Here is a 21279-nt window from a genome sequence, read left to right as displayed (position 1 = left end):
CCGGCCCGGCCCTGCTCGGCACAAGACAACGATACAATTGCGCGGCCGTAATAAATAGTCTGGAAAGGTCGGGGCCACGACGGCGAGAGGAGCAGCAGAGGATAGCTTTTCCCCACGGATCCTTCTCGTCTTCCACGTGATTCGAGTCGTCTCGCCTCTCTCCGTCAGGTACGAGCTCGATCCGCCTCCTCGCAGGGGGATTTTCCGTTGATTTCTTTTCCCGTCGCGTCGATCTGGGCGGATCTGGGCCGGAATCGGCCGCGCTTGATGCCGGGTCGTTTCGTCGATTCGATCCTGCTCGCTCACGCTATTGCAATTTGGGCGCTGTTTGTTTGATGATCCGGTCGATTGAGGATAAGCAAAGGGTGTTCGGGGATCGCTGATTTGTCAAGTAGCTGGCCTCTGTTGCTGGATCTTAGCTGATCTGATCTGGATTTGCAGTTTGAGGTAGCGGTCCGTAATGTGTGGGCATCTAGCTGGCTTGTAAGCTTGTGTAGACCTGCCTGGGTAGATCCAACTATTCTGCAGTGGCTGTTGCTATGTACGCTAAATTGACCTGATTAGTTTGTTGCTCCAAGGTAGTCAGGCCCTGGAATCAGGCAATTGCGTATGAATGTTTAAGCCGCTTGAAGCGAAATACTGCCTTCTGTGGTAGTTTTGTAGCTCCAGCTAATGTTGATATTTGGTATTCTGAGTAGCAGATTTGTGCGATTTTTCTTCCAGCTATCTCTGTCTGTAAAACTGCAGGTGGTTACAGCATGGATAGTGCTATAGGCTTCCCTTTTGTTAGGAGTTTTGGGATGTTATGTGACATTCTGTGTTTTAGGACTCCTAACCATGTAACAATATTGCATACCCATTTGCATTTCGTTGATTATTGTTCTTCATTCTGCAGCCCAAACATGGACTCAAGCAGGCGCCCGAGTGGAATCCAGCAATTGCTTGCTGCAGAGCAAGAAGCTCAGCAAATTGTAAATGCTGCTAGGGCTGGTAAATTTCTTATTTTTTGGCTTAATTAATTATGTATCGAGCATAATATTGTGGAGTGAGAACATTATGAAGTCTGTGAGGGTCTGCTCTGTTTGCTACAGTGGATACTTTATATTTTGATGCATTCACCGATTTTTGTAGGATTTGTCATGATCTAATGTCATTTTCTAATGAACACAAGGCCTTTTAGCTTTTTCCTGATTCGTATGTATCTAGACACATTTTAGTATGTATGTTCACTCATTTTAGTATGTATGTAATCAATATTTTGAAATAGCTAAAAGGTTTTATTTTAGGGAACGGAGAGAGTATTTGCTATGTCTCGTCTGCTATACTAAGTGAACTTTAAAGTCATGATAGATGTTGTTCCATTGTGAGTTATGAGATCATCATCTGGTTTGTAGCACAGAGCATGGTTGCTAGCGTTGTGTAACTTCTTTGCCTGGTAATGTTGTCTTTCTTACTTGATAGGCCATGTCATCTTTTCTTTTGTTGGGTACAGAAAGTGAAATGTTTGCATTGCATTGTTGAGTTGGCAAAATCTGTTACGGTTATCAAAGTCTTTGGGTTCCGGGGCCTAAATATAAGTCTTTTTAGAGATTTCAATAAGGACTACATACGGATATATATAGACATATTTTAGAGTGTAGACTCACTCATTTTGCTCCGTATGTAGTCCGCATTGGAATCTCTAAAAAGACATACTTAGGAGCGGAGGGAGTACCATAGAAATATTTGAACTTCTATGAATATTATTGTTCACTGCGAAGCTGAAATTAAATTACTCCTATCTACTTCTGTCTATGAACTGAAATCTGATGTCTCTGTCAGCTAAAACGGCGAGGCTTAGGCAAGCCAAAGAAGAGGCTGAGAGAGAAATAGCTGAGTACCGTGCACAAATGGAGGCTGATTTCCAGAGGAAGCTCACCGAGGTATGTACCGCGCATCTGCACATTCAATCTGTTCGTTTATATAAGATAATAACAGGGCTTCTGATCATTTCCACTTCCAGACCAGCGGTGACTCTGGCGCAAACGTCAAACGCCTTGAGCAAGAGACAAACGTAAAGATTGAGCAGCTCAAGCAGCAGGCAGCAAACATCTCTCCAGAGGTGATTCAAATGCTTCTGAGGCACGTCACCACTGTGAAGAACTAAAGGTTGATGAGTCAGCCCTGCATATGATGGCAACTTTGTACTATCTGTTCATTTCTTTGGGAGGTATTATAAGAAATGGCTTTTGCCACTTCCAGCTGTAATTCCTTGTTGTCTTGGAAATAAGCTGCTACAGTTCAGCAGCAGCCATGTCTGATACTACTTGCTAAACCTTTGGTGATTAGTTCGTAAATTTTGTCGATTTCCGCCCTTTTTGTCTCTCCCTTGTATGGCTATCAGTATATGTATTCTTTTATGTGAGATATATTATTCATAATAGTAAATAAGTTTTTAATCCATGGTGAGCTTTGGCAAGCTATGTTGTTCTGACAACAGAAATGGGTTCGTAAAAATGGAGTGCTTCAGATGCTCGAAAGCTTTTGAATGCATGAATTTTAGACGCTGGAAAGTTTTTGGATGCAGGAAATGCATCCTGATTCAAATCGTAATGCAGCTATAGGCTATTGGATCTGCCATTGTATGTTCATTGGTAGTGTTTTATTCTTAGGATATGTTTGGATGGTGATAAACTTACCTACCAATATTTTGGTCATGTCCAAATTATTGGCCTTTGTTTGGATTGTTTCCATATATTTGGCATGCCTTTTTACTTAAGTTTAATTTCATGTTAATCTTAATATCTAAATAGCTACCCCACACTAACATATTTCTCTCAACATGCAAATGTACCACCTCAGCATGCAACATACATGAGAAAAAGGTCACCTCGATATGCAAACATGCTTGTCCTGTTATGCAATTTATATTCAACAAATATTTTACAATAATCAATCAAACACAATAAATCATAGTATGAATTTTTTGTTTTTATATTATTATTTCATATATCCATGTTCCATAAAATCAAATATACCATTGACATATATTGCAAACATTCCCTTAATACACCTTCTGAACAAGCGTGTTGGGTTTTATGTTATGCTCAGTTACCGGGCAGGCTATGTTTAGTGTAAGGATCGCCTCACTCATGCTGCCTTTAGGATCAACAGTAAAGAGAATCATGATGCTTCTCATTTTATGTTGTAGCCCAAAGGGCTAAATTATAGTCTTCTTCCATTTTTTTATAAATTGGGGAACCCTCACCCCATTTCAAAGGGTGAAAGATACTTCAAGATAGAGAGCTCTTTTCTTCTCTGGTCTAGCAGGAAGTTGTTCGCCTCATGTCCGCCATTGACCTACGAGCAGGCGCATCTCCGCCTCAGGCTTTCCATGAATCTCATGTATGTCTTCGTTCGTAAGAGGGTTCCTGAAATTTAGGGACCACGCAAGTCGACTAATCTTTGGCAAAGATCGTTTGGGGTCATGCATCGTTATATTTGTCTCGTGTAGCCATCGCATCATCACAAACACGGACCATGTGGCAGTTATCCATTACAACATGGACCATGTTGGGGTCACCTTGAATGAGTGCAAAAACACATGGGTCATTGGTCGCCAATTGCAACATGGATCATGTTGCGGTCACCTCCAGCTTGCATGACTCTCCAAACACCGCTCGTGCAACCGGGGCATGTTGCACTGCAACATAGGCAATGTTGCAAACCCCAACGACCTATGCAGGCCAACCCGCACCGGTGAGCACCTTCGCTGGCGATAGCTAGCAAGCTTGCACCGCCCTCAAGCAACACCTTGGTTGCAGCACAGTGGTTGCATCTCAGCAGCGGCTCATCGACGACTTTTTAGCACCACCGTCCTTTGCTATGGTAAGTTTAGTCACGCGAGGATGGCAAGCATGGCAACTTTCGTGCTTCAGTTTTTGACAGAAACTTTCCGTGTATCATTGAAATTTGCTATCCTTGAGTTACTGGAATTGCCATCAAAAAATGTTTGGGCCAAAGTGTCACGCACCTACTCCCTCCTTTTCGGTTTATATGGCTCAATTCAAAAATCTCACCAACCAAGGTAGATGATGAATGGTGGAATACTTTTTGTAATTTGCAAAAGCACCTAATTAATGCACTTGTTTTCCTCAAAAAATTATGTTTATCAATGCATAAATTGCAATGCATGCATGCATAAAGTACATGCATTGGTCAATTTTCTCTTAATACTTGCATGCATGATTTAATGCACCTTAGAATCTGAACATGTGATGAAAAACAACCAAATTTAGCCTTATAAAATGAAAAAACTAAAATTTTGAGATAAGCCCTGTAAACCGAAAAGGAGAGAGTAACATGTGGCATTTATCATTTGTATTCTCAGATTTTATTGTCTACCCTCAATGCAACGACAAATTAATTGTAAGAACATACTACCTCCGTCCGGGTTTAAAGGGCCGGACGGCAGGATTGGCAGGATTTAGGTGTCACTGAATGCGCTATCAGTAATTGTCTGTAATTAATCCCGGCCGGTGAAATCGGAAGGAAGCTAGCCAACCGGTGTGCCTCGCCCCACGCTCGAGGCTTCACACGCGCATGCAGCGCCCGTGCATGGCCAATGCAGGAGCTGGCTTTCCCGTTATTTGAGGCGCAGCGTTCGGCTCGCAGTTAATTCTATCGGAAGTCTAAACAAAACAGCAGAGAATCGAGGCAGCGGCCTAGTAAATCCGGACTCGGCATCGTGGCTCTCCGGCCAACAGGTCAACTTCTCAACTAAAGCAAAGCAAACAAATTGAACACACATTGTAGTACATGCTGCACGAGAGTGCTTGCAGACCCAGGCGCACAAAACTACGGTGCTTTCCCTTGTCCTAAACGACGACGTGCCCTGCCGGTACGCTGTGCCTGGCCGTGCTGTTGCCTCAGCAGTTGCCACCAGTGATTGACCTGCATCCTGCTCTGGGTACCCGCGCGCGCCGTCGGAGCTCGCGCCGTCGGAGCTCGCGCCGGTGCCTTCCGCGCTCCCAACTTGTGCTTCACCAGCGCGCCGAACAGCGACTGCGCTTGCCCCCCGCCGCGCTTCTTCGCCGGCGCCGGCACCGGCACCACCGTCCGGCTCGTGGTCTTCTTTTTTGCGTCCTGGTTTTCCTTTGCGTCGTGGTTTTTCTTTGCGCCGTGGTTTTCCTTTGCGTCGTGGCTTTTCTTTGCGTCGTGGCCAATGCTGCGGTGGAACATGCCGCCGAGGTAGCTCCACGGCGACTTGCTGTTGTTGCTGCGGCGGTCGCGCCTGGGCACGGGGCTGCCGGAGCGCCCGCCACCGCCACCGATGTGGTGGTGGTGGTGATGGTCATGGCGGTGGTGGAACACCAGCGCCAGCTTCTCCTTGAACATTCGTAGCCGCCCTTCCCTTCTCTCCTGTCGTTCCCGGCGCCGGCGACTTCTTGACGCGCTCGACGCCTCCTTGAATTTGTGCTCCGGCAGCGCACTGCCTCGCCGCGGCGCTGACGCCGACGCCGACGAGGAGTAGGAAGAAGCTGAAGGGGCCGATGTTGATGTTGGCGCCGTGGGGCTGGCGGAGGGAGACGGGCTAGCGGCAGCTGACGAGCTGCTGCTGTACGTGCTGCCGGAGGTGATTGGGTCCAGCGCTCGCCGCGGCCGACGGCTTGACCAGCCCATGCTAGTGCTGCCACCGACGGCACCTTCCTTCCTCTGTCGCCGCCGAAGGCTCCGTTCTCCGCTTTCTTCAGATTCGTGTACGCGGCGCTCTGTGAGTTCCCGGGTCGGCCTGATGCGGCTGCTTATCGTGGCCGCCTCGCCACTGCTCGACGACGATCGCCTCGGCGTGGCCGCGCCGCGTCCGGCCCGCTCGGAGCCGCGGCGTGACCTCACGCCCATGGACAACCCAGACTCCAGCCTCCCGCTGTAACGACGCGTCGAGGAGCCATACGCCCCCACTCCTCGCACCGTGGCGCGACCATGCGACGAGGGCGCGCGGGACACGGAGCGGCGCCTGTTGCTCCGCTCTGGCGAGGACGACGACGACGGTGACGACGAACGATCACCACGTCCAGAGCTCCCGCGCAGCCTGCTATGCCTGTCGCTGCGGTCGGCGCGCGGAGCGTTGCCGCTCGCCACGCCGCGCCGTGGCTCGGCGACCCTGGACGAACGGTTGGAGGCGACGCGGGAAAGGCGCTGCTCCGGAGTGCTCGGACGGAGCCGTGGCTCGGCGACCCTGGACGAACGGTTGGAGGCGAGGCGGGAAAGGTGCTGCTCCGGCCGAGTGCTCGGACGGAGCCGTGGCTCGGCGACCCTGGACGAGCGGTTGGAGTCGACGCGGGAAAGGCGCTGCTCCGGAGTGCTCGGATGGAGCCGCGGCTCGGCGACCCTGGACGAACGGTTGGAGGCGAGGCGGGAAAGGCGCTGATCCGGAGTCCTCTGATGGAGCTGCGGCATCGCGGTTCTTGACGAGCGGCCGGAGTCGACGCGAGCAAGGAGACGACCGTCCCTCTCGCGGCGGCGATGGTCGTCGTACACGCTGCGGGCGTCCCGGCTTCTCGCCGAGCTCTGCGGCTTCAGCCTCCGGGACATCTGGCTGGCGCAGAGGCTGGGGCTGGGCGACGCGGTCGGCTTCAGGCGATGCTCGGCGTTGCCGCTTGTCCGGCGGCCTGGTTGGATCGAGAGCTTCCTCTCCACAGCAGGAGACATCAGGGGGCCTGACAGCAGCTGCAAGCGTACAGACGAGCGATCGCTCTGCTTATCAGCATTTGCCCAAGAAGGCAATATATAATTACTACTGCAAATGTATTATTACCTTTGCCTGTCTTAGGAGAGTCTGCTGAGTAGCGTTGTCTAGCATCTTCATTAACATATCTCTTGATGCCTCGTTCAACTGCAACAATGTTGAGTTTAAATTAGAGTTGCAACTGAAAATGTAAACGAAACTAAGATGCCTGAAGTTTTCTTGTATATTGGCAATTACTATCATGTTAGTTTCGAAGAAACGTTTATCTACCATGGGCGGCATTTTTCATCTGCTGTTCGATGTGTTGGATATTTCGTGCAACTATTTTTGATAATATACAATGAAACATTACGATATACTTCTAAAATAAGGGAAAATCCCATGGAACTTGATCAAAATATGACGAAACTTCAGCTCTGGTCGAGGTTGTCGCTCGGCCCTTGGGATCAAAAAGAGAGGAACCTCTTGCTGGTTTTCTGGAATTCGACATATGAGGTGTTTTCGTTCCGTCGAACGAGATCGATTCATCTCAACCTTAAAGGCAGAGATCTGTGATTCCTAGTTCTTCTACCCCACCCAGAAACAAATTTCTGCTAGACGACTCCTAGGGGTGACAAAGGACCTGACTCCATCCCAGACAGTATAGTACTATCGGTCCTAGCAGGCAGTATGCACCTATACAAGCTCGATCAAAAGATAGGGAGGATCTGACAGAAGCACAAATTTTCACTCTTCAACGGTGTAACGTTTATGATACGCTACGAAACAAGCAAACAAGGCAAACATCAACATAACTCGGAAAAATGTGGGACGAATCTCCGAGCAAGGACAAGGGGTAGAAAAACCATTCCCATTTATTTCTTGAGAGTGTCCATTTCTAATCCGACGATATCATATTTTTATTTTTTTATCCTTTTAAAATTGGATGGGCATACAGTTTGAAAATCATGTTGAACTTTACAAATAAGCAACTAAAACTAGCACACAACAACAGTAAACCTCACAATGGCATTTTGGTATTAGTTTGCCTTAGAAATAGCAAACCTCTCTTTTCTTTTGAAACAAAGGCAACAGCTCATTTTTTTCGCCTTTGGCGTGGAAATTTGTTTCTCATGCAAAAAAAAGACTTATAATGCACTAATTTGGAATAGAACCACCATTTTCCATTATGTTATGTTATGTTCTTCCTAATCTTTGGTAGCCAAACACGTCTGAAGGCAATAAAAACAAATCTCATTTCTCAATTTATTCATGCAGATTTAAAGAAAAAGTTCATATTATTGTAATAATTTGTTGCAGAACAATATAGTATCATCTCAGCGGACTGAGAACATCTTATTTCCCAGTCTAGTTTACAACTTTGTTCATATGAATCTAAGAAAACATTCAGCTTGCTGTAATAATTTGTTAAGAGGGGGAAAAACAGCATTTGCTATTGAAATTCAAAAACAATATGATTAAGAAAGTCATGATCGATCAACCGAGAGTTAGCAAATCCAGAAATTTAAAATGCACGCATCGACGGACGCAGTTGAAGAAGACTTGTTGAAAGAAGCAATGGTTGTTTAGGCAGTAAAACATGCTGATCGATCTTCAAGCAATCTTACATTTTCATTTGGCTGGGGGGCCCTGTAAAGCAGGCCGTAGAGCCCCTTGAGCGCCTGCAGATCCGCCAGGACCTGCTCCATCCCCATCTCATTCTCATCCGGCGCCGGCGCTTCAGTAGAAACGTCACATGAATAGTAAGAACACAGATCTTCCCGCCAAAAAAGAAAAGAAAAAAGAAAAAGTAAGAACACAGATCGTGATGAACTGCGCGCCTCCATGCATCGGACGGAGAAGCTTAATTTCTCTATTTCCTACCAAAACGGAGACGGGGGGCAGGAACGAACCAGGTTCATGGGAGGACGACGAGATCGATGTCGCCTGCTCCATCTTCTTCGACGGTGTCGAGCGAATTTAGCAGTTCTCCGGTGGCAAGGGAGAACAGGCGGTTCCAGAATTGCAGTGCTCGTGTGGGGAAGGGACGACTGACGAGGGTGTTGCGTGGCGCGAGAACCCGCTGGAGAGTTACCTGCCTTGATGGGCTAGAAAGGAGTGGTAGGGTATCCCGTTCCCATGCGGCCCAAGTATACCGAATGCCGTTACCATTCTCCTGGAAAAAGAAACTGGTATTCTCAAACAAAAAAAGGAAAAAAGAAACTGGTAGCCATCCAAAAAAGACTGGCAACTAACCTAATGTTACCCTCAAAAAAAAAAAACTAACCTAATGTTGGAAATGTTAGAAGGGAGAAAGGGATTTGGTGGAATAGTTCGTTGTATTGTTTGAGTCTCGTGGGCATATATATAGGAGTACATGATTTATTTGGAGTACAAGACAAGCCAGAATACTTTCCTAGTCTATCCTATGTATCCAATACAATCACCTTACTCAACACCCCCCCGCAGTCACAACGGTAGCGACGCAGACGGTGAGACTGAAGAAGAATCCAAAGGCAAGCCGACGGGCACCCTCCACAGTCGTAACATTCGATGCATCGCGGAAGTCGTGGCTGGAGTGGAAACTCGACGAGGTTGCTCAAGCAAGGCGGTAGCCCTTTGTGCCGTTTGTTGATGCAGCTGATACGTCTCCAACGTATCTATAATTTTTGATTGCTCCATGCTATATTATCTACTGTTTTGGACCATATTGAGCTTTATTTTTCACTTTTATATTACTTTCGGGACTAACCTATTAACCGGAGACCTAGCCCAGAATTGCTGTTTTTTTTTGCCTATTTCAATGTTTCGAAGAAACGGAATATCAAACGGAGTCCAAATGAAATGAAACCTTCCGAAACGTGATTTTCTCAACAAATATGATCTAGGAGACTTGGACCCTCCGTCAAGAAAGAAGAGAGGCGGTCACGAGGGTGTAGGGTGCGCCCCCCTGCCTCGTGGGCCCCTCGAAGCTCCACCGACGTGCTCCTTGCTCCTATAAATACCTACGCACCCCCAAACGATCAGATACGAAGCCAAAAATCTAATTCCACCGCCGCACCCTTCTGTACCCACGAGATCCCATCTTGGGGCCTGTTCCGGAGCTCCGCCGGAAGGGGAATCCACCACGGAGGGCTTCTACATCATCACCATAGCCCCTCAGATGAAGTGTGAATAGTTTACCTCAGACCTTCGGGTCCATAGTTAGTAGCTAGATGTCTTCTTCTCTCTTTTTGGATCTCAATACAATATTCTCCCCCTCTCTCGTGGAGATCTATTCGATGTAATCTTCTTTTTGCGGTGTGTTTGTTGATACCGATGAATTGTGGGTTTATGATCAAGATTATCTATGAGCAATATTTGAATCTTCTCTGAATTCTTTTATGTATGATTGGTTATCTTTGCAAGTCTCTTCGAATTATCAGTTTGGTTTGGCCTACTAGATTGGTTTTTCTTGCAATGGGAGAAGTGCTTAGCTTTGGGTTCAATCTTGCGGTGTCCTTTCCCAGTGACAGTAGGGGCAGCAAGGCACGTATTGTATTGTTGCCATCGAGGATAACAAGATGGGGTATTTATCATATTGCATGAATTTATTCCTCTACATCATGTCATCTTGCTTAAGGCGTTACTCTGTTTTCTTGAACTTAATACTATAGATGCATGCTGGATAGCGGTCGATGAGTGGATTAATAGTAGTAGATGCAGGCAGGAGTCGGTCTACTTGTCTCGGACGTGATGCCTATATACATGATCATACCTAGATATTCTCATAACTATGCTCAATTGTGTCAATTGATCAACAGTAATTTGTTCATCCACCGTAGAAATACTTATGCTCTTGAGAGAAGCCACTAGTGAAATCTATGGCCCCCGGGTCTATTCTCATCATATCAATCTCCAATCACTTTATTATTGCTTTGCTTTTTTAATTTCTCTTTTATTTTACTTTGCATCTTTATATCAAAAATACCAAAAATATTATCTATCATCTCTATCAGATCTCACTCTCGTAAGTGACCGTGAAGGGCTTGACAACCCCTAATCGCGTTGGTTGCGTTGAGCTATTTGTTTTGTGTAGGTATGAGGGACTCGCGCATAGCCTCCTACTGGATTGATACCTTGGTTCTCAAAAACTGAGGGAAATACTTACTCTACTCTGCTGCATCACCCTTTCCTCTTCAAGGAAATCCAACGCAGTGCTCAAGAGGTAGCAAGAAGAATTTCTGGCGCCGTTGCCGGGGAGTCTACGCAAAAGTCAACATACCAAGTACCCATCACAATTCCTTATCTCTCGCATTACATTATTTGCCATTTGCCTCTCGTTTTCCTCTCCCCCACTTCACCCTTGCCGTTTTATTCGCCCTCTCTTTTTCGTTTGCCTTTTTCTCGCTTGCTTTTTATTTGCTCGTGTGTTGGATTGCTTGTCTGTCACGATGGCTCAAGATAATACCAAATTGTGTGACTTTACCAATACCAACAATAATGATTTCCTTAGCACTCCGATTGCTCCTCTTACCAATACTGAATCTTGTGAAATCAATACCGCTTTGTTGAATCTTGTTATGAAAGATCAATGCGCCAGCCTTCCTAGTGAAGATGTCGCTACTCATCTGAATAGCTTCATTGATTTATGTGATATGCAAAAGAAGAAAGATGTCGATAATGATATTGTTAAATTGAAGCTATTTCCTTTTTCACTTAGAGATCGTGCTAAAGCTTGGTTTTCGTCTTTTCCTAAAAATAGTATTGATTCTTGGAACAAGTGCAAAGATGCTTTTATCTCTAAGTATTTTCCTCCCGCTAAGATCATCTCTCTTAGGAATGATATTATGAATTTTAAGCAACTTGATCATGAACATGTTGCACAAGCTTGGGAGAGAATGAAATTAATGATACGTAATTGTCCTACTCATGGCTTAAATTTATGGATGATCATACAAATTTTTTATGCCGGATTGAATTTTGCTTCTAGAAATCTTTTAGATTCGGCCGCAGGAGGCACTTTTATGGAAATCTCTTTAGGAGATGCTACTAAACTGCTAGATAATATTATGGTTAGTTATTCTCAATGGCACACTGAAAGATCTACTAATAAAAAAGTGCATGCGATAAAAGAAATTAATGTTTTGAGTGGAAAGATGGATGAACTTATGAAATTATTTGCTACTAAGAGTGTTTCTTCTGATCCTAATGATATGCCTTTGTCTACTTTGATTGAGAATAATAATTAATCTATGGATGTGAATTTTGTTGGTAGGAATAATTTTGGTAACAACGCGTATAGAGGGAATTTTAATCCTAGGCCTTATCCTAGTAATCCTTCTAATAATTATGGAAATTCCTACAACAACTCTTATGGAAATTTTAATAAGATGCCCTCTGAATTTGAGACTAGTGTTAAAGAGTTTATGAATTCACAAAAGAATTTTAATGCTTTGCTTGAAGAGAAATTGCTTAAAGTTGATGAATTGGCTAGGAACGTTGATAGAATTTCTCTTGATGTTGATTCTTTAAAGATTAGATCTATTCCTCCTAAGCATGATATCAATGAGTCTCTCAAAGCCATGAGAATTTCCATTGATGAGCGCAAGGAAAGAACCGCTAGGATGCGTGCTACAAAAGATGCCTTTATTAAAGCGTGTTCTTCCAATCCCTATGAAAATCAAGATGAAGATCTAAAAGTTATTGATGTGTCCCCTATTAAATCTTTGTTTTGCAATATGAATCTTGATGAAACTGAATATGATCCACCTTTACCTAGAAGGCGTTCCAAAAATTCGGAGTATTTAGATCTTGATGATGAAATTGATAAAAGTGGGATTGAAAAGAATAAAACCCTAGATGTTGCTAAACCCACTATATTGGATTTCAAGGGATTTAATTATGAAAGTTTCTCTTTAATTAATTGTATTTCCTTGTTGCAATCCGTACTAAATTCTCCTCATGCTTATAGTCAAAATAAAGCGTTTACCAAACATATCGTTGATGCCTTGATACAATCTTATGAAGAAAAACTTGAGTTGGAAGTTTCTATCCCTAGAAAACTTTATGATGAGTGGGAACCAACTATTAAAATTAAGATTAAGGATCATGAATTTTATGCGTTATGTGATTTGGGTGCTAGTGTTTCCACTATTCCCAAAACTTTGTGTGATTTGCTAGATTTCTGCGATTTTGATGATTGCTCTCTAAACTTGCACCTTGCGGATTCCACTATTAAGAAACCCATGGGAAGAATTAATGATGTTCTTATTGTTGCAAATAGGAATTATGTGCCCGTAGATTTTATCGTTCTTGATATTGATTGCAATCCTTCTTGCCCTATTATTCTTGGTAGACCTTTCCTTAGAACGATTGGTGCAATTATTGATATGAAGGAAGGGAATATTAGATTCCAATTTCCGTTAAAAAAGGGCATGGAACACTTCCCTAGAAAGAAAATAAAATTACCATATGAATCTATCATGAGAGCCACTTATGGATTGCCTACCAAAGACGGCAATACCTAGATCTATCCTTGCTTTTATGCCTAGCTAGGGGCGTTAAACGATAGCGCTTGTTGGGAGGCAACCCAATTTCATTTTAGTTTTTTTTGCTTTTTTTCTGTTTAGGAATAAATAATCCATCTACCTTCTGTTTAGATGTGGTTTTATCTTTTAGTTAGTGTTTGTGCCAAGTTAAACCTATAGGATCTTCTTGGATGATAGTTATTTGATCTTGCTGTAATTTCCAGAAACTTTCGGTTCACGAAAACAATTATTAAAATTCAGCAAAGTAGCGTAAGTATTTCCCTCAGTTTTTGAGAACCAAGGTATCAATCCAGTAGGAGGCTACGCGCGAGTCCCTTTTACCTGCACAAAACAAATAAATCCTCGCAACCAACGCAAATAGGGGTTCTCAATCCCTATAGGTCCACTTACGAGAGTGAGATCTGATAGATATGATAAGATAATATTTTTGGTATTTTTATGATAAAGATGCAAAGTAAAATAAAGGCAAAGTAAATGGCAAAGTAAATAACTAAGTAGTAGGAGATTAATATGATAAAGATAGACCCGGGGGCCATAGGTTTCACTAGTGGCTTCTCTCGAGAGCATAAGTATTCTACGGTGGGTGAACAAATTACTGTTGAGCAATTGACAGAATTGAGCATAGTTATGAGAATATCTAGGTATGATCGTGTATATAGGCATCACGTCCGAGACAAGTAGACCGACTCCTGCCTGCATCTACTACTATTACTCCACTCATCGACCGCTATCTAGCGTGCATCTAGAGTATTAAGTTAAAAACAGAGTAACGCCTTAAGCAAGATGACATGATGTAGAGGGATAGACTCATGCAATATGAAGAAAACCCCATCTTGTTATCCTTGATGGCAACAATACAATACGTGCCTTGCTGCCCTTACTGTCACCGGGAAAGGATACCGCAAGATTGAACCCAAATCTAAGCACTTCTCCCATTGCAAGAAAGATCAATCTAGTAGGCCAAACCAAACTGATAATTCGAAGGGACTTGCAAAGATAACCAATCATACATAAAAGAATTCAGAGAAGATTCAAATATTATTCATAGATAGACTTGATCATAAACCCACAATTCATCGGTCTCAACAAACACACCGCAAAAAGAAGATTACATCGAATAGATCTCCACAAGAGAGGGGGAGAACATTGTATTGAGATCCAAAAAGAGAGAAGAAGCCATCTAACTGAAGGAAATATGCCCTAGAGGCAATAATAAACTTATTATTTATTTCCTTATATCATGATAAATGTTTATTATTCATGCTAGAATTTTATTAACCGGAAACATAATACATGTGTGAATACATAGACAAACAGAGTGTCACTAGTATACCTCTACTTGACTAGCTCATTGATCAAAGATGGTTATGTTTCCTAACCATACACATGAGTTGTCATTTGATTAACGGGATCACATCATTAGGAGAATGATGTGATTGACTTGACCCATTCCGTTAGCATAGCACTTGATCGTTTAGTTTGTTGCTATTGCTTTCTTCATGACTTATACATGTTCCTATGACTATGAGATTATGCAACTCCCATTTACCAGAGGAACACTTTGTGTGCTACCAAACGTCACAATGTAACTGGGTGATTATAAAGGTGCTCTACAGGTGTCTCCGAAGGTACTTGTTGGGTTGGCGTATTTCAAGATTAGGATTTGTCGCTCCGATTGTCGGAGAGGTATCTCTGGGCCCTCTCGGTAATGCACATCACATAAGCCTTGCAAGCATTGCAACTAATGAGTTAGTTGCGGGATGATGTATTACAGAACGAGTAAAGAGACGTGCCGGTAACGAGATTGAATTAAGTATTGAGATACCAACGATCGAATCTCGGGCAAGTAACATACCGATGACAAAGGGAACAACGTATGTTGTTATGCGGTCTGACCGATAAAGATCTTCGTAGAATATGTGGGAGCCAATATGAGCATCCAGGTTCCGCTATTGGTTATTGACCGGAGACATGTCTCGGTCATGTCTACATAGTTCTCGAACCCGTAGGGTCCGCACGCTTAAAGTTTTGGTGACGATTGTATTATGAGTTTATGTGATTTGATGTACCGAAGGTAGTTCAAAGTCCCGGATGGGATCGGGGACATGACGAGGAGTCTCGAAATGGTCGAGACATAAAGATCGATATATTGGACGACTATATTCGGACGTCGGAAAGGTTCCGAGTGATTCGGGTATTTTTGGGGGTACCGAAGAGTTACGGGAATACGAGGAAGAAGTAATGGGCCTCATGGGCCAAGTGGTGGAAGAGAGGAGGCAGGGCGCGCGGCCCCCTAGCCCAAACTGAATTGGACTAGGGGGCCGGCCCCCCTTTCCTCCTTTTCCTCCTTCTCCTTCCTTCTCCTTCTCCTCCTTCCTTTCCTCCTCCTATTAGGAGTAGGAAAGGGGAGTCCTACTCCTACTAGGAGGAGGAGGACTCCTCCTGGCGCGCCCATAGAGGGCCGGCCGGCCTCCCCCCTTGCTCCTTTATATACAGGGGCAAGGGGGCACCTCTAGATCCACAAGTTGATCAGTTGATCTCTCCCAGCCGTGTGCGGTGCCCCCCTCCACCATATTCCACCTCAGTCATATCGTAGTGGTGCTTAGGCGAATCCCTGCGTCGGTAGCAACATCATCACCGTCACCATGCTGTCGTGCTGACGGAACTCTCCCATGAAGCTCTGCTGGATCGGAGATCGCGGGACGTCATTGAGCTGAACGTGTGCTGAACTCGGAGGTGCCGTGCGTTCGGTACTTGGATCGGTCGGATCGTGAAGACATACGACTACATCAACCGTGTTGTGCTAACGCTTCCGCTTTCGGTCTACGAGGGTACGTGGACAACACTCTCCCTCTCGTTGCTATGCATCACCATGATTTTGCGTGTGCGTAGGAAAATTTTGAAATTACTACGTTCCCCCACAGTGGCATCCGAGCCAGGTTTTATGCGTAGATGTCATATGCATGAGTAGAACACAAGTGAGTTGTGGGTGATATAAGTCATACTGCTTACCAGCATGTCACACTTTGGTTCGGCGATATTGTTGGATGAAGCGGCCCGAACCGACATTACGCGTACGCTTACGCAAGACTGGTTTTACCGCCGTGCTATGCCCATAGGTGACTAGCGGGTGTCAGTTTCTCCAACTTTAGTTGAACCGAGTGTGGCTACGCCCGGTCCTTGAGAAGGTTAAAACATCACTAACTTGACAAACTATTGTTGTGGTTTTGATGCGTAGGTAAGAACGGTTCTTGCTCAGCCCGTAGCAGCCACGTAAAACTTGCAACAACAAAGTAGAGGACGTCTAACTTGTTTTTGCAGGGTATGTTGTGATGTGATATGGTCAAGACGTGATGAGATATAAGTTGTTGTATAAGATGATCATGTTTTGTTGAAGTTATCGGCAACTGACAGAAGCCTTATGGTTGTCTCTTTATTGCATAAGATGCAAGCGCCAAATAATTGCTTTACAATTATCGCTATGCGATAGCAATAGTTGCAAGAGCAATAGTTGGCGAGACGACCATGTGACGACACATTGATATAAATCAAGATGATGGAGATCATGGTGTCATGCCGGTGACGATGGAAATCATGACGATGTTTTGGAGATGGAGATCAAAGGCACAAGATGATGATGGCCATATCATGTCACATATTTTGATTGCATGTGATGTTTATCTTTTATGCTTCTTATCTTGCTTTAATTGACGGTAGAATTATAAGATGATCTCTCACTAAATTTCAAGATAAAAGTGTTCTCCCTGAGTATGCACCGTTGCCAAAGTTCGTCGTGCCCAGACACCACATGATGATCGGGTGTGATAAGCTCTACGTCCATCTACAACGGGTGCAAGCCAGTTTTGCACATGTAGAATACTCAGGTTAAACTTGACGAGCCTAGCATATGCAGATATGGCCTCAGAACACTGAGACTGAAAGGTCGAGCGTGAATCATATAGTAGATATGATCAACATAGTGATGTTCACCATTGAAAACTACTCCATTTCACGTGATGATCGGTTATGGTTTAGTTGATTTGGATCACGTGATCACTTAGAAGATTAGAGGGATGTCTTTCTAAGTGGGAGTTCTTAAGTAATATTATTAATTGAATTTAAATTTATCATGAACTTAGTCCTGGTAGTATAAGCATATCTATGTTGTAGATCAATAGCTCGCATTTAGCTCCCATGTTTTATTTTTGATATGTTCCTAGAGAAAACTAAGTTGAAAGATGTTAGTAGCAATGATGTGGATTGGATCCGTGATCTGAGGTTTATCCTCATTGCTACACAGAAGAATTATGTCCTTAATGCACCGCTAGGTGACAGACCTATTGCAGGAGCAGATGCAGACGTCATGAACGTTTGGATAGCTCAATATGATGACTACTTGATAGTTTAGTGCACCATGCTTAACAGCTTAGAATCAGGACTTCAAAGACATTTTGAACATCATGGATCATATGGATGTTCCAGGAGTTGAAGTTAATATTTCAAGCAAATACCTGAGTTGAGAGATATGAAGTCTCCAACAAGTTCTATAGCTAAAAGATGGAGGAGAATAGCTCAAGCAGTGAGCATGTGTTCAGATTGTCTGGGTACTACAATTGCTTGAGTCAAGTGGGAGTTAATCTTCCAGATAAAATAGTGATTGACAGAATTCTCTAGTCACCATCACCAAGTTAGTAGAACTTCGTGATGAACTATAGTATGCAAGGGATGATGAAAATGATTCCCGAGCTTTTCATGATGATGAAATCGATGAAGGTAGAAATCAAGAAAGAGCATAAAGTGTTGATGATTAACAAGACCACCAGTTTCAAGAAAAGGGCAAAGGGAAAGAAAGGGAACTTCAAGAAGAACGACAAGCAAGTTGCTGCTCAAGTGAAGAAGCCCAAGTCTGGTCCTAAGCCTGAGACTAAGTGCTTCTACTGCAAAGGGACTGGTCACTGGAAGCGGAATTGCCCCAAGTATTTGGCGGATAAGAAGGATGGCAAAGTGAACAGAGGTATATTTGATATACAGATTATTGATGTGTATTTTACTAGTGTTCGTAGCAACCCCTCGGTATTTGATACTGGTTCAGTTGCTAAGAGTAGTAACTCGAAACGGGAGTTGCAGAATGAACAGAGACTAGTTAAGGGTGAAGTGACGATGTGTGTTGGAAGTGGTTCCAAGATTGATATGATCATCACCGCACACTCCCTATACTTTCGGGATTAGTGTTGAACCTAAATAAGTGTTATTTGGTGTTTGCGTTGAGCATGAATATGATTTGATCATGTTTATTGCAATACGGTTATTCATTTAAGTAAGAGAATAAATTGTTGTTCTGTTTACATGAATAAAACCTTCTATGGTCATACTCCCAATGAAAATGGTTTGTTGGATCTCGATTGTGGTGATACACATTCTCATAATATTGAAGCCAAAAGATGCAAAGTTAATAATGATAGTGCAACTTATTTGTGGCACTGCCGTTTAGGTCATATTGGTGTAAAGCGCATGAAGAAAATCCATGCTGATGGGCTTTTGGAATCACTTGATTATGAATCAGTTGATGCTTGCGAACCGTGCCTCATGGGCAAGATGACTAAGACTCTGTTCTCTGGAACAATGGAGCAAGCAACTGACTTATTGGAAATAATACATACTGATGTATGCAGTCCGATGAATGTTGAGGCTCGCGACGGGTATCGTTATTTTTTGACCTTCACAGATGATTTGAGCAGATATGGGTATATCTACTTGATGAAACATAAGTATGAAACATTTGAAAAGTTCAAAAACTTCAGAGTGAAGTGGAAAATCATCGTGACAAGAAAATAAAGTTTCTACGATCTGATCGCTGAGACAAATATTTGAGTTACGAGTTTGGTTTTCAACAATGTGGAATAGTTTCACAAAATCGTGCCACCTGGAACACCACAACATAATGGTGTGTCCGAACGTCATAACCGTACTATTATTGGATATAGTGCAATCTATGATGTTTCTTACCGATTAACCACTATAGTTTTGAGGTTATGCATTAGAGGCAGCTACATTCACGTTAAATAGGGCACCATCTAAATCCGTTGAGACGACACCGTATGAACTATGGTTTGGCAAGAAACCTAAGCTGTCGTTTCTTAAAGTTTGAGGTTGCAATGCTTATGTGAAAAAGTTTCAACCTGATAAGCTCAAACCCAAATCGGAGAAGTGCGTCTTCATAGGATACCCAAAAGAAAATGTTGGGTACACCTTCTATCACAGATCCGAAGGCAAGATATTCATTGCTGCGAATGGATCCTTTCTAGAGAAGGAGTTTCTCTCGAAAGAAGTGAGTGGGAGAAAAGTAGAACTTGATGAGGTAACTGTACCTGCTCCCTTATTGGAAAGTAGTTCATCACAGAAATCTGTTCCTATGACTACTACACCAATTAGTGAGGAAGCTAATGATGATGATCATGTAACTTCAGATCAAGTTACTACTGAACCTCGTAGGTAAACCAGAGTGAGATCCGCACTAGAGTGGTACAGTAATCCTGTTCTGGAGGTCATGTTACTTGACCATGACGAACCTACGAACTATGATGAAGCGATGATGAGCCCAGATTCCGTGAAATGGCTTGAGGCCATGAAATCTGAGATGAGATCCATGTATAAGAACAAAGTATGGACTTTGATTGACTTGCCCAAAGATCGGCGAGCCATTGAGATTAAATGGATCTTCAAGAGGAAGACGGACGCTGATAGTAGTGTTACTATCTACAAAGCTAGAATTGTCGCAAAAAGGTTTTTGACAAGTTCAAGGTGTTGACCACGATGAGAATTTCTCACTCGTATCTATGCTTAAGTCTGTCCGAATCATGTTAGCTATTGCCACATTTTATGAAATCTGGCAAATGGATAAACAAAACTGCATTCCTTAATAGGATTTATTAAAGAAGAGTTGTATATGATGCAACGAGAAGGTTTTGTCGATCCTAAAGGTACTAACAAAATATGCAAACTCCAGCGATCCATCTATGGACTGGTGCAAGCATCTCGGAGTTGGAATATACGATTTGATAAGTTTATCAAAGCATATAGTTTTATACAGACTTGCGGTGAAGCCTGTATTTACAAGAAAGTGAGTGGGAGCACTACATCATTTCTGATAAGTATATGTATGACATATTGTTGATCGGAGATGATGTAGAATTATTCTGCAAAGCATAAAGGAATGTTTGAAAGGAGTTTTTTTCAAAGAAAGACCTCGGTGAAGCTGCTTACATATTGAGCATCAAGATCTATAGAGATAGATCAAGACGCTTGATAAGTTTTTCAATGAGTACATACCTTGATAAGATTTTGAAGTAGTTCAAAATGGAACAGTCAAAGAAGGAGTTCTTGCCTGTGTTACAAGGTGTGAAGTTGAGTAAGACTCAAAACCCGACCACGGCAGAAGATAGAGAGAGAATGAAAGTCATTCCCTATGCCTCGGCCATAGGTTCTATAAAGTATGCCATGCTGTGTACCAGACCTATTGTATACCCTGCCCTGAGTTTGGCAAAGGAGTACAATAGTGATCTAGGAGTAGATCACTGGACATTGGTCAAAATTATCCTTAGTGGAATAAGGATATGTTTCTCGATTATGGAAGTGACAAAAGGTTCGTCATAAAGGGTTACGTCGATGCAAATTTTGACACTGATCCATATGACTCTAAATCTCAATCTGGATACATATTGAAAGTGGGAGCAATTAGCTAGAGTAGCTCCGTGCAGAGCATTGTTGACAAAGAAATTTGCAAAATACTTACGGATCTGAATGTGGCAGACCCATTGACTAAACTTCTCTCACAAGCAAAACATGATCACACCTCAGTACTCTTTGGGTGTTAATCACATAGCGATGTGAACTAGATTATTGACTCTAGTAAACCCTTTGGGTGTTGGTCACATGTCGATGTGAACTATGGGTGTTAATCACATGGTGATGTGAACTATTGGTATTAAATCACATGGCGATGTGAACTAGATTATTGACTCTAGTGCAAGTGGGAGATTGAAG

At 43.3% G+C, this 21279-nt stretch overlaps 2 protein-coding genes across 2 annotated transcripts; one reads left to right on the top strand and one right to left on the bottom strand.

The window, feature by feature from the left end:
- The first annotated feature begins 17 nt into the window (after positions 1–17).
- On the top strand, positions 18–2442 carry LOC125539588 (V-type proton ATPase subunit G1-like). The gene is made up of 4 exons (XM_048703080.1): positions 18–168; positions 896–990; positions 1822–1922; positions 2003–2442. Exons 2-4 carry the CDS (start codon positions 903–905, stop codon positions 2144–2146), a joined length of 333 nt encoding a protein of 110 aa, XP_048559037.1. The 5' UTR covers positions 18–168; positions 896–902; the 3' UTR covers positions 2147–2442.
- Positions 2443–4725: 2283 nt separating this feature from the next.
- LOC125537759 (serine/arginine repetitive matrix protein 2-like) lies at positions 4726–8421 on the bottom strand. Its single transcript, XM_048701078.1, has 3 exons — positions 8335–8421; positions 6797–6874; positions 4726–6708 (listed from the first exon to the last, which is right to left on the bottom strand). Exons 1-3 carry the CDS (start codon positions 8419–8421, stop codon positions 4837–4839), a joined length of 2037 nt encoding a protein of 678 aa, XP_048557035.1. The 3' UTR covers positions 4726–4836.
- Positions 8422–21279: the final 12858 nt, after the last annotated feature.

The sequence above is a fragment of the Triticum urartu genome, chromosome 2, assembly GCF_003073215.2.
Source record: "Triticum urartu cultivar G1812 chromosome 2, Tu2.1, whole genome shotgun sequence".
NCBI lineage: Eukaryota > Viridiplantae > Streptophyta > Magnoliopsida > Poales > Poaceae > Triticum > Triticum urartu.
The sequence above is the reverse complement of the archived record's forward strand: the minus strand, read 5'-3'. Positions and strand labels throughout refer to the sequence as shown.

Bases quoted from the DNA above. Each gene is read 5' to 3' on its own strand.
- LOC125537759 (XM_048701078.1), bottom strand. From the start codon at position 8,421: ATGGGGATGGAGCAGGTCCTGGCGGATCTGCAGGCGCTCAAGGGGCTC. The intron at 6,875-8,334 runs GTAAGATTGCTT...ACATTGTTGCAG, and splicing joins CCCCCCAGCCAAATGAAAAT to TTGAACGAGGCATCAAGAGA. The intron at 6,709-6,796 runs GTAATAATACAT...GTACGCTTGCAG, and splicing joins CTCTCCTAAGACAGGCAAAG to CTGCTGTCAGGCCCCCTGAT.
- LOC125539588 (XM_048703080.1), top strand. From the start codon at position 903: ATGGACTCAAGCAGGCGCCCGAGTGGAATCCAGCAATTGCTTGCTGCA. The intron at 991-1,821 runs GTAAATTTCTTA...TGTCTCTGTCAG, and splicing joins TGTAAATGCTGCTAGGGCTG to CTAAAACGGCGAGGCTTAGG. The intron at 1,923-2,002 runs GTATGTACCGCG...TTCCACTTCCAG, and splicing joins TCCAGAGGAAGCTCACCGAG to ACCAGCGGTGACTCTGGCGC.